At 39.2% G+C, this 13576-nt stretch overlaps 2 protein-coding genes across 6 annotated transcripts in view; one reads left to right on the top strand and one right to left on the bottom strand.

Annotated features, from left to right (window-relative positions):
• The window catches only part of AKAP7 (A-kinase anchoring protein 7), a 130899-nt gene that overhangs the window by 41517 nt on the left and 75806 nt on the right, over positions 1 to 13576 (top strand). For all 5 annotated transcript variants that reach the window (XR_003095755.1, XM_025212454.1, XM_025212453.1 and 2 more), the window contains exon 5: positions 4994 to 5106. Coding sequence is in view for 4 of the 5 variants with exons in the window: in XM_025212454.1 (XP_025068239.1) it covers positions 4994 to 5106 (113 nt within the window). In the remaining variant the exon portion in view is untranslated. The remainder of the gene's footprint in view (positions 1 to 4993; positions 5107 to 13576) is intronic.
• Positions 10770 to 13211, bottom strand: MSH5 (mutS homolog 5). The gene has a single exon (XM_006030789.1). It carries the CDS (start codon positions 13209 to 13211, stop codon positions 10770 to 10772), a length of 2442 nt encoding a protein of 813 aa, XP_006030851.1.

Below are 13576 nucleotides of genomic sequence, written 5' to 3' on the forward strand. Positions count from 1 at the left end.
TTTCCTGCCAAGCTATAAGTCTTCAAATATGTTTCCTTGCAGATTAAAAGAGAAAAAGAATAAGCATATTTACAAATATCTGGCATTTTAAACGAGACAAACAATAACATGCTATGAAACTCAATCAGGAGCATCTCTAACTGAATGCATTATGTCCATTTTGCTTGCACCTCTTAATAAACATATATGCTATATTCTATTAATGAATAGAAATCTTAGTAGGGATGCTGATGTTTAATTTCATGTCAGGCTGCCGTGCCAACACTAATATTAGCTTCACATCACTTGCTTTTTGCATTCTAAAATAAATCTTTAATTTAACTCTTAAGAGAAGTAGAAATATATCAGACATAAATGTGATCCTTTGTTTTTAATGGAAACATATTTGATATAAAAGCAGTTTTGTTCCTGAAATACCGGCAAGATATTGCTATCTCCTCTATATAATTAGCTAAAATGCCACAAAACAGCAGGAAAAACAATATATTTAAATCCGTTCATATATCTGCCTGTTACATGGTCTCAGTCCCTATAACAAATATAGCCCATTTATTTGATGCCTTATCTTTTTTTTTTCTTGACCTGGTCCCTTCACAGAATCAGATATCTGTAGCCCTCTGCAGCATTATAGGCTAAGTGCTCCAACAGTTAGTGATAAGTGCTGATGTTAAATGCTCTATCCCTTCGCCACTTTAGCTACTCCATACCTTACTTCTTGAATACACTGACTTATCTTTCAGGTAGTGTGACGGTGAGATCCTGTAGATGTTGAAATAGCTTGACAGCAGGGTTCTTCTCTTTACCAAGACTGGTCTGTAACTGAGTAATAATGCATAGCTGCTCCCCCTACTTCCACTCTTTTCCAGAATTTAACTTCTCACTAGCCTACTTCCTAAAGACTGAAATGCCCCAGGACACAGTTTTTTCCTTACCAATAGCCTTTTGCACCAGGTGGGGTTAAGGTAGGGGTACCCCGGTTTATTCTTCATTCCTGGGTTCAGTGTTCAACTGAGTCAACTAGGAGGCTAGACACTAAAGCCACATTATACACATAGCTCAATGCATATAACCTCTAGATCCACTTCCTACTTTAATTCTCCAAGGCTTTACATCCATAGTTTTGCTCTGGTTATCTCTAATGTCATTTGGTCTTGCCAGGGTCACTTTTCTACCATCTCCTTTAGTTCTTTCCAGACATCATAGTCATAATCCACTGAAGCCTCCAGTGGCTACTCCAGGAACTGTCCAGCATCCTCTAGACCTAAGAGCTCTTGCCTCATGAGCCAGACTGCAGATGACCCTCACTTCATAGATTTCATAGATCTTAGGGCTGGAAGGGACCTCGGAAGATCGAGTCCAGCCCCCTGCCCAAAGGGCAGGAAGTCAGCTGGGGTCATAGGATCCCAGCAAGATAAGCACCCAAATTTCTCTAGAAGGTGTTCAATGTAGGTGCTTGAACCACCTCTGATGGCAGGCTATTCCAGCTATTATAGGGCCTGATTTGGGTGCAGCTGGAAGTACATCATTTTAATTAAAGCACTCCCTTTCCCACCTGAGCACATGTAAAAGTGCCCTTTATGGTAACAATTACACCAAAGAATACATATGTCTCACAGTTTTCATAAATGGATAAAGGAGACAGGTAAAAGAAAATGCAGATTTAAACCGAATCTGAATGTGATAAAGACTAAGTCATATTAGCAGCTCCTGCGCTTTATTTCTGTGGGGCCCTTTGATCAATGTATCTGCAAAGTCTTAGATTTTCTGACCTAAATCTATGTCCATTTTCACCTGCTCCATCCAAATTTCCTCTTCACTGCTGCTGTGGAGAATGCCCTCACAAAACACAACTCTACATTTTTCAGGAGATAGAGAGCTTTCCTGCAGGAACTCTCCACAGTTTGTGACTTCCGTACAGGAGAACTAGAGAAGATCCATTTTTGTTTAAGGCTGTTTGGTTTCATGGAAAGGGAGAATGAGGATTTCCTGTGTAAAATATTATATAACAAATCCCATATACAAAAGTGGGGAAAGTTCCAAGTTCTGGTGCACAGTTCTCTGCATATGGTTTCTAGTTACCAGGGCATCCAACACCCTTGCACAGCACCCCTGTGAGATAGAGCAGGGGTTTTCAACATTTTAAAATAAATTTACCCCCGGCGGCTGGATGTGGAGTGCAGGGGGGGATGGCGCACAGCCAGACGCAAAGCAGCAACAGTGCGGGGTGGTAGGTGGTTGTGGCTACTGCCACATGCAAGCTTCAACCCCACCCCAGGTCCGGCTGGCTGGGAGGCACCTGTGTGGTCCGCAAAGGGGAGACACTGCCCTTGTCCCTGCCCCCCTGGCCCCGCTCCTGGGAGACCGTGGCATGGTGTGGGGTCGTGGGTGGCAGCGCTCCATCACCACCCACCCACACATACCCCAAGTTGACAACCCTTGTGGTAGAGCATTGGGAAGTGCTGATATCCCCATTTTATAATTGGGAGCCAAGACGCAGACAGGATAAGGTGAAAAGTAAATGCTTAGTGTCCTTGTTTGAGTCTATCTCAGCCTTACACATAGGACCCACAGATCAATGTCACAAAAGAAATCTCTGGTAGAGCAGAGATTTAACCCTGGGTCTTTCAAATCCCAAGTTATTACTATAGATTTCCCTTAGAAATGTTCTGTTTCTGAGTAATACATCAGATGATAAAACAGTCTGTTCTTGCACTTAATTAAAAAGTAGTTTACACAAATACTGTGAGATTCACGTTAAAAATATAGTGGGGAGGAAATATGGAGTAACATTTATTTTTCACTACAAAGGCCTGGCAGGCTATTTACACTAGGGCTGTGCGAAATTTCGCCACGAGTTTTGTTTTGACGCTGTTTTGACCTGTTTCGAGGTTGAAACAGCAAACTCAAAATGAAACAGGTATGGTTGAAACAGCCTCGAAACAAAACGAGGCAAGTTGAAATGTTTCGCTGTTTTGACTCTGTTTCGATGTTTCACCCATGGGCTATAATGGGGAAGGTTGAAACAGCCTGTAACTTTGTCATTTCTGGCCAGATTTGGATAAAACTTGCAGAAGTGGTAGCCTCTTCTGAGGGCATAAAGCGCGCCAAGTTTCAAGAAGATACGTACAGGGGGTTCGAAGAAACTGCACCCCAAATTCTTGAGACTACCAAATCTTACCAAGTCTTTTTCATACTTAGCGACCTTGTGCTCCTAGAATAGGTCAGTGTACACTTCATGGGAATCTTTTTCATTCCTAGTTACTTAAACATATCTAATTTAGTTAATCAGATGCAAATCTATCCTGAATTCCTGTTTACATCATTTCTACCACTAGGGCACCCTTGATGGTCACAGAAACAAGTATAGGATTAATACCTAAGTGGGTGTGTCTACACATTCATTAATGCACCTTAGATACTGAACACTTAGTTTACTACTTCCTTAATAAAGGACTAACTAACTGCACAGTACCTAAAGTTACTGAGCATTAGTGCTGGTGCATGGTTATTTAGTGATGTTTACTGTGCATTAGCGTAGAGTCCAGAGGAGAGCCACAAACATGACTAGAGGTCAAGAGAGCAGACCTTATGAGGAGAGGTTGAGAGGCATGGGACTCTTGAGCCTGGAGAAGCGAAAGCTCAGGGCAGCCTGTAAGTATATAAGGGGTCTGCATCAGGAACTGGGAGAATATCTGTTCACCAGGGCACCCCAAGGGAAGACAAGGTCAAACAGTCACAAACTGCTGGAAGGCCATTTTAGACTGGGCATAAGAAAAAACTTCTTTGCTGTCTGAGACTCCAGAGTATGGAATAGACTCCCCACCAGAAATGATGCAACCATCTACTCTGGATACTTTAAAAAAATGCTTGGATGCTTATCTTGCTGGGGTGATTGGACCCTGGCTAACTTCCTGCCCCTGGGGCAGTGGGCTGGACCTGATGATCTCAGGAGGTCCCTTACAGCCCTAACGTCTATGAAATCTATGAAATCTATAATAACACAGATACCTGTTTCTTCAACAAACTAATAAACCTGTTTAACTCTACATCCTGTGAATAGTCCCACTGAAGTCAGCATCACAAGAGATATAAATACGCATAGTTCCACCTGGTTTGCATGGCTTTCAAGCAAGGTGACTAGCTTTAGATAGTATTCAGTCTAGCAGAGTACAAGATTACTATACAAGATTATTATAGTAGACTTCATCTTGTCCCGAATTTAAATTGTGGTAATTGTATTTCCAAAAAGTTCACTGTTACATTGCTCTGGGTACACGGGTTGGAGGAGGATACATTAGGTGGCATATTGACATTGCTTTCCTCCTCAGCTGTAGAAAAAATGCCATGAAAGAGAAAAAAGTTCTAGTCTTGTCTGTGTGTTGAACTACACCTTCTCCTTTACCAGTAAGTCTGAACGGCAACAGAGAGAGCTACAAACAAAGAGAGCTCTTACTTCAGCATGTTTGATCCAGTTTCAAGCTTTGCCCTTCAAGTTTGAGGCAAAATACTCTAGTTGTTAAACAACATCTTTCACCTGAAATGGGAATGATTATATTATTATCAAATATTATTTGATTAAGGAGCACAGAATATGATAGAAAATAGCTTTTCAAATATAGCAAATTCCATTAGCAGTAGCAGTACTTGTGACATTAGGAACTACTTAAATGATAGTAATCTCTGAACAAGATTAATACAAAGTTGCTATTATGGTGGGAGGACCAGATTTTAGAATGGATATTGATTTTTTAAAAATAGATTGCTGCTTTTTTTAGTGAAGCCAAGCGTGTACCTCTGGCAGCTCCAAATATCAGATTATTCTGATATGTAAAAATATGTAATTTTGGAAAGAACTAGAAACCACTTTTACCCTTTCTATTGATTATCTTTGTTTTTTACATGGAGTGGACGTGACTCGGATTACTGTTGAAAGCACATTTTCAGTATCTTCAGTATTCAGTATCTTAGTGCCTCTGCATTTCTCCTTCTCCAGAGACCATGAAGAAGATATTTCAAGAAAAGGGCATCTTGGCAGGAGAAAACAGAGCTTTTAAACCCCATTTGACCTTCATGAAATTGTCAAAATCACCAGACTTGCGTAAGCAGGTGAGCTCACATTTCATGGAACACAATAGTAGCTATATAATTTAATTGGGAAGACAGGGGATGAGCACATGAATTTTACTTTATTCATAGTCTACAGCATCTCAGGCTTGACTTCTTTGTAATCAGGCAGACAGGTAAGATTTTAAAACACTAATATTCTAGAGAAATTCATTTTTTAATATACAAAAAATCTGGTAAATGACTGAAGGAGCGTGTTCTTGATATTCGCTATACATCAATTGTATTTTATCTTGAAAAACAATACAGGAGTTAGAGTTATTGTTTGTGAAATAGTTTAATTGTAGCTTAATATTAATTAATTATACAGAAATTAATTTCCAAACAGGACTGCTGACTCTGTAGTCAGGTGCATTTTATAAGAATATGAACTGACAGGTCTCAAAACACCCAAAACACTTTCTGGGTGTTTTTCAACTGTGTTATCTTTTCCCTGTAGTATTCTACATACCATTTTATTGAGAAAACAGTGATCTTCTAAACCTGTCTGAAAGTCAGTTATCAAGAAAATTATGTAGTGTGAGAAGTTATTGAGAAAGCTGGTCCCCATTATATGTGGGACTGCTAAGCAGTACTGTGATTTCAAGATATCAACTTTAGTAATAGAAGCTATACTGTAAATAAATAAGATTCCAGGCAATCCAGTTGTGTTAATATGTGTGTGAAATAGTTTAAAGCTATGCCATTCTTTTGGTATAATTTTTTCATTTTAGAACATAATCTGTTATTATAGTATGTTTGTTAGAGGTTCTCAATCAGCAACACTTAAACACATGCCTACATCCACTTTATTTCCCTTAAGCTCATGCTTAAGTATTTTTCTGTATTGAAACCTAAGCTTCCGTTTTAGTTTGCTTCTGATATAAAACTTGTTCTCTTTCAATTGTAAAGAGGAGATTAAAAAAGTGAAAATGTTAATCATGGTTTTTCATACTGTAGAAAAGCATCATGACTTTTTCTTACTGGGTGACTGACTCCATACTATTTTAAAACTTTTGTGTAGTATCAAACACTGTAATGTAGCAAAAAATGTTACCATTTTTAGCTTTCATTTTTTACATACAGTGATCGGATTACTAATTACAAGATTATTAGTTATTATTACAGGTATAGAAAACAATACAGGTTGGGTTATTTTCTGTTGATACTGGATGACAGAAAAAGATCAACTGTTAAACAAATAAATATAATTGTCCATATCTGGTATGTGCACAATTAAATAGCAAATTACAAGCTCTATACTTTATTGCATATTCTTTGATAAATTCTAAGATAACTGAGAATTTTTATGCATTCTCTTATAAGTAGCTACAATGTATCTCAGACAAAATTTGTCATTAGTTTCTTTCACTTGATCTAAGAAGAGCTAAAAATTATTAATTCAAAGCTGAAACAGTGGTAATGAGGAAAAAAAACCCCAGAAAAGCAATCATGGTACACAGAAGCAAGGCCCAGAGTAATATTTTATCCACATTTTTATTTCACTCCATTCACATTTTATGACGTTATTCTAAACTCCGTATCACCATAAAACTGTTTTCTTCTGTCCATAGATAGCATATTTTAACTCTTATTCTATTGCATGACATTGGTAAGTAAAATAATGCCTTGAAGTAATAATATTTGTCAAAATGTTATATGAAAAGAAAAGGAAAAGAAAAGGAGCTTTTGACACTATATGTAATGGATACAAGCGCTCTTATTAAACAATATAAAACAGGCAAACATTCACAAATACATTGGGAATAGATCAAAGAGGTTTAAAAATACCGAAGTAGAAAATTACATATTTGGATTTGTCATTAAGTGACATAGGCTATAAAATTCCATGGAAGATACGTATTAAACAACAGCCAGTACTGTACTATGTGAAGCATATCCATACACACATTCTTCCCATGCTAAGGAATAGCATTTACTATCATTGTTCACTTTTATTGTTGAACTATTTCTTCTTATAAATTACAAATGAATAAATACTTTTAAAACATAAAACATGGTAAAGGTTACATAATACATTTAAATACTACATTTTAATCACATTTTCAGATCATACAAGAGTATTACAAGTAACAAAGGAGAAAATCTACAGAGGCAACAATAGGGAGAGCACATTTCAAAGAAAGAGCTGATCAAAAATAATGGAAAATGTAACCAGTGGATATATTTATATTCAGGGCAGAAGTTGTTAAAATTGAAGGGGTTTCCTTGAAGAAGCCATCATTTAACCCAATCCCTGCAGCATGCTAACAGTCTAGCAAATCTCAAAATTAAAATGTTGTAACCTTAGAGAAAAGAAAGTAAAATAAAACTTTACATGAGAAGCAAAAATCTCTTAAAGGGGGCAGCAACCTTTGCTCTTTTAAAGTTAGAAAAAGGTAAAAGATGGCCATTTATATAATGGAATACAAGATAGAAGGATAAAAGCCGTAGCAACTGCATCAGTCATATAATTAGTGTTTAACAGGGCAAAAAATAGTGCACCAGCTGGCACTGCCCCATGCACTGAAACTGCCCAGGGCACAGAGTTGCCCTGTTAAACCACTGTTAAACCACTGGGCTTCATTTATATTGAGCTAATCAGGTGATAAAAGACTTCTTAGTTTCTTATGCAAGCGAAATAACTTACACGATCGAAATAACTTAGTTAATAACTAAGGGAGTGTAAAACAGTTGGCCCTTTTAGTCCAGTAAGACAATTTGGGGGCAAGTGAGGTCACTGAAAACTTCCTTGAAATGCTAATAACATGCTTTTCATTCCTCTGCAGGACTAGACAAGGATAGCATGATAATGCTTAGGCCCCGAACCTTCAAAAACTTATGTCTATATATAACAATTTCTAAAAAGCCCTTTCTAAAACTGAAACCTTAGACAGAAAGAACCTTGACCAAGTACCACACCTTTTGTATACATCACTGAGTACACAGTAACTAACTTACAATGTAATGAGTCTATTATTTATGTAGTAGGAGACAGTGCTTCTATTCCTAATTGACTCCCATTAACTTGCTGTGTGACCTTTTGCAACTCATATTGTCTCAGCGCCTCACCCTACCAAAGTATTACTTATTTCACAGAGTATTGTGATATATACTGGATAAATTCTGTAAGACAATTTGAGATCCTTCAATACAAGTACCACAGAACTGGAAATATTAAGTTGATTTCATAGAACTACTGGGCAACAGTTGAACTTTTCTGATAATTCTTACATAATCAAATCAGAAAGGTAGAATTTTAAACTTATTTTGGATTAGTGTACATATGACTACAAGGTTTGGTGTAATATTGAAACAAGTCAACAGGTGTGTATACGTATGATTTAAGAATGTTGACAAGATAACTGCATGGTTGCTGGACATTATTTTGCAGATACTACTTTTTAAGTCAACTGATTAGAGCAATAACTCAATATTATAGTAAAATTTATTGTTGTGTTGTTTCATGTTTGTTTTAAACATTTGTCACCACTGTCTTTCCTTGAAACTGAGTTGTTCATTTTGTGGTCTTATAGTCCACACAACACATTAAGGGAAAAATTATTACCCTGCAGCCCAAACAGAGTCCTCTCACTATCAGAATCTTAACTGATGTGCATGTAGTCTGATTCAGATCCATTTTACTTGTCATTATCAATTGACACTAAACAGAGCATAAAATATTTCATACTGAAGTTACAAAATTTCAGGATTTTTTTTGTTGGGTGACCCATACAAACCTTCCTCCACTTGTAGTAATGTTCATATGTTTGGCTCCTTGAAAGCATCAACTTCAAGCAAATTCAGCACAGTGGACAGAGTAGCACCATGTCTTCTGTTGTCTGTACTGTGAACAGTATTAGCAACTTTTGGCAGTCAGTGAGAGAACTTGCTCAGAGGAAATGCCTCTACTGTTTTGTTTGCATATAACAGCTGAACTATACAGAAGAAAATTAGTGATCAGTCCTATTTTTGTTTTACTTATCAACGCATATGTCCTGTTTACTTATCTATGCATATGTCCTGTTAACTCAGTGCTTTGCCTGAGCATTTGTTATTTCCGTGTTCATCAGATACTGTCTTCACTAAAGATATTTTGCGCTAATAGCATGCATAAATAGAAGCAAAGGCTAGTTAACCTGCATTCTAGTACAACTTCCCTTATTCTTAGATTTTTATTTGGAACTTGAAAACAGATATTAAAATTTTGACTTAATATATTATTTGACTGACTTTCTTTTTGCATTTGTGATTTTTATTAGTTTTGTATGTTTCTAAAATTAAGTAGTATTAATGTACCACATAGCTGCATTGTTATAATAGAGCCCTTTCTTCAAGCTGAACTCATCCTCACTCAATTCTGCCAGCACACACTGACTTTGACCTGCATCATTCAAAGGAGAGATGTAGACACACTGACTTTCTGCTGTGGTTCCTGTTGTAAATCCCATCAACTGCCCTAGTCTTAGCCTCTGTTGCAGGAACAGAGCTTCCAATTAAGGCCATGAATGCTTATCTACTTCAGGTATTCCCTTTCCTCAGAGAAACTGTGATTACTGAGGTTCTTTAGCCACTCATTAACTTGGCTTCTTCTGAACAGAGATTGTCTATTAAGATAAGTCATGTCTGTCATTTTATTATGTGAAAGAACAACCCCTAGAAATTCAGATGCAGCAAGCATTTAACTTCTCATGTGACCAACACTAATCAGAGCTTGAATATGGTTTTCCCTAGAAGTTCCAAACTATAGTGTGTGTATATGCATGCATATAGTGTGCATATAGTGCATGTGTATAGCGTGTTTATCATCTCTCTTTGTCGGGAGTGCCATTTTTGGAAGATGGGTGATGGTGTAAGAGAAGCCATAGAGCAGATGAAATCATCCTCTTTTTTTCTTTATTAGCCTCAATTTCAGTGCTTCACACTCTGACAACAAGTTTTACTTTTTTCTGTTTATGAAGAGTAGGATGCATATTTCACTGAAATCTTTTGATATTGATACTAAACTAACTAAGAGTCACCATAGCATAATACAATAAACTATAAGGGATTGAACATTGCATTCACAGTACTGCTAACCTAGGAGGGGTAAATCCTAAACTATGATCTCTTTGTCTGATCATCTCAAAGAACCTTGTAAACTTTTAAGCTTCAAATTGTGCTCTAAGGTTATTAGATATGGATGTTATAGATGTGTAGGCAGGGGGATAAAATGCTTAAGACCTTAACTGGAAGATCAGAAATTAGCCTCCCTAATGACCAGCCCTTCTGCTCTGACATCTTTAGGTAAAAAGATCATTTAGCAGACATATTTATAGCTACAGAAGCTGTTTGAAACATAGGAAGTAAACATGCCTTATGTATTATCAGGAGCTTATAAAAGTTAAGTATTGGGTGTGGTTATAAGTCTTAGGCACAGACAAATTAATGTCTTTTGCAGAAGTTATTTTATCTCCAACTGAAAGCATATAATCCTGAATATCTGGCTTTGTGTACTGGATCAGATTTCTCATTTGGAGCTGGAAAGAATGCCAAGAAGGGAAAAATATTTCATTAATATAAACTTATAGGGAAATTTTAAGTTCCTTCCCTTTCACCCTTTCAGCTTTTTCTTCCGAATGAGGGAAGCTTATAGCATGTCATCCATATTTTTGAGCTTGCACCTATTACAGAACTGAAGCTGCAGAGGGCAGCACCTCCTGATGCATGAACTCCTCTAAATCCACATGAGGGTCATCTAGGTCTAGGCAAAGGAATTTTTCCACTAGAGATTTGCATCTCTCCAGCTGGTTGTTCTGGGAAGGATGTTCAATACGTCTGATGGGTTTTCCAATTCGAATAAGCTCTGATACTTCCACTCCTCGTGCAGTCACTTCGTGTGGCATCCCAGCCAGTGCAGCAATATTAGCAGCATGGCTTACAGTGGACACTCCTTCCTTGAGCTGATAGAAGAATACCAGCTCATCTCCATCTTGATGGGTCTCCATGGTCAGGTACTGCACAAGAGGAGTGTCAGGTAGGAGTTTCAGCTGCATTAAGCTGTGAAAATTAGTGGAGACAAAGACTTGTGGGCATTGGGTTCCCTGGTTGATCCAGTACCTCAGCACAGCAGCCAAAAGAGAAAGGCCATCCACTGTGTTGGTCCCTTTGCCAAACTCATCAATAAGTACCAAGGACCATGCTGTGGCATTGTTCACTGCTTTGGCAACCTGGTTGAGATCAATCATGAAAGTAGAGAGACCCAATGACACTGACTCCCTGCTGTGGATTCTAGTGTAAATCCCATCAACTGCTCCAATTTCAGCCTCAGAAGCAGGGACATAGCTACCAATTAAGGCCATGAATGTTATAAGACCTACCTGCTTTAAGTATACACTCTTCCCAGATGAATTGGGCCCCGTGAGGATTTTTACCTGTCCAGTAACTTCTCCACTCTCCACAGGATTGGGAACAAAAGTCTTGGCACATAGCTCCATGAGTGGGTGCCTGCCATCCTTGATGCGGATGCCATGGCTTTGGGTAAAACGTGGCCGGCAGTAGCCATTTTCTCGAGCCATCACTGCCAGAGCTAACAGCACATCTAGTTGTGCTGTGAATTCAATAACATTGCTGAGCACTGCAGACTTCTCCAAGATCTTTGTCTGTAGCTGGTGCATAATAAGTGTTTCCTGATCCCTGATCTCACAGTGCAGATCTCCTAGCATGCTGTCTAGTTCCTTAGTCCTAGCACTTCTATAGTGCAGTTTATCCTCTGACAGGAACATGAAGTCCAGGCCTTCAATCTCAAAGTCACTCTTGTCCACCATTGTGGGAAGCCGTGGAATGGAGAGTAGGAACCCAATCAAGGGGATGTAGATCACACAACAAGAAGGTATACGATTGTCTAGGGTCTCCAGTTCCTTTCTGGCTACCTCTGTAAGGAAGTCTGAGAGACCCATCAGCTTCCGTTTCTTTTCATCGATGGTGGGGTCCACATTAGGTCTGACAGTGAAGCGATTTTCTGAGATGCTCCCTTCAAAATCTATCACTTTGCTGATAAGGCTGGCAATGTAGTGCAGGTCATCTGTGAACACATGTGAGATTGTCTGGAAGAGCTCAATGGTGCTGGGCAAGGAACGACATGTGTCTCTCAGGCACACTGCACTATACGCTGTCTTATAGAGTGCCTGCCAGTCACTAACCTTTGTGTTGGAAAGAGTCATTCTTCTCAGAATTAGAGGTACATTTTTTATATTCTTGAGGCAGTCTTGAAGGGTCAAGACTGTCTCGTGATTCTGAGCCAGCAAGAAGAACTGGATAACATCTAGCCGTTTGTTCAGCTCTGTCAGGTTCCGGGTGGGCCGCATGAGCCACAGCCGCAGCAGTTTCTCTCCCCACTTGCATCTGCAGCGGTTTAAAATGCCATATAAACTGAACCCTTCTTTCAGCCCACTGGCTAGTTTGTACACAGAAGGATGCACCTCACTTTTAAATATCTGAAGGACATAGTAGGTATCTTGGTCCATATTCACAATATCTGTTAGCACAAACTTTTTAAAGGCCAAGATAGGGACTCCAACAGTGCTATCTTCTAATTCAACTCCAACCCGCCTCCTGTCAAGAAACTTCAGCAGCCCACCTAGTGCTCGTACCATGAGTGGGCTCTCAAAGGGAATAATGGAGGATAAATAAAGAATTTTCTCTGTTGCAGTCATATGGGAGGGAATAAATGGGAACTGTCTAGATAGGATCCGCTGCTTGCTCACTTCTAGGCCAAAGTCTGCATTGGGAAAGAGGACAATTTCTGGTTTCTTCACATGCTCGTCTCCAGTAGAACTGATGTTGGTCAGGAATTTGGCAAAGTGATGGTCCTGCTTGGCACTCGTCACAATGCATCGAGGAAAGACTTCATCGATCACTTTTTGCAGCAGCTTGAGGTGCTCATTATCAGGCATGTCAGGCACGAAGTAAACTGAGCAGTCTTCTGTGTCATAATAGGTGATCCCCAGTTGCCCTCCGTACCACAATACACACATATGTACCTCAGAACACTCTTCTTCCTCTTCGTGTTTGCATCCAGGCAGTGGTGATGATGGAGAAGTGTTGGTCAGCGTAGCAAGGGTGTTCATTCCATCTGGTTCTTTGGCTGCTGGTAAAGACAGTTTTTGTGTTGACAGCTTATCCTGTAAGTCCCTTCCTCCACAACATCTGCCCCTGTTCACCCGTCTACCACCTCATGCCTCCTGATCCACTCCTTCCTGAGCCACACGTCCGTACCACAAGACAGACTGACGGACTTTGGAACACATTTGCTCTTTCTCTTGATTGGGTCCCTGCCCTTTCCTCAACAGTCTTCCAGGCTTCCCATCAGTGCCGCATGCCTCCCCCTTACGCACACTCCCGATACACACAAATCCTGTCGCTTCAAAAAGGTAGGAGCAGTTAGGTGCGTTGGGTGGAGAGTTAGGCTCTAGGAGGCCCCAGATATCCCTGG

This window comes from Alligator sinensis, unplaced genomic scaffold (assembly GCF_000455745.1).
Source record: "Alligator sinensis unplaced genomic scaffold, ASM45574v1 scaffold824_1, whole genome shotgun sequence".
NCBI lineage: Eukaryota > Metazoa > Chordata > Crocodylia > Alligatoridae > Alligator > Alligator sinensis.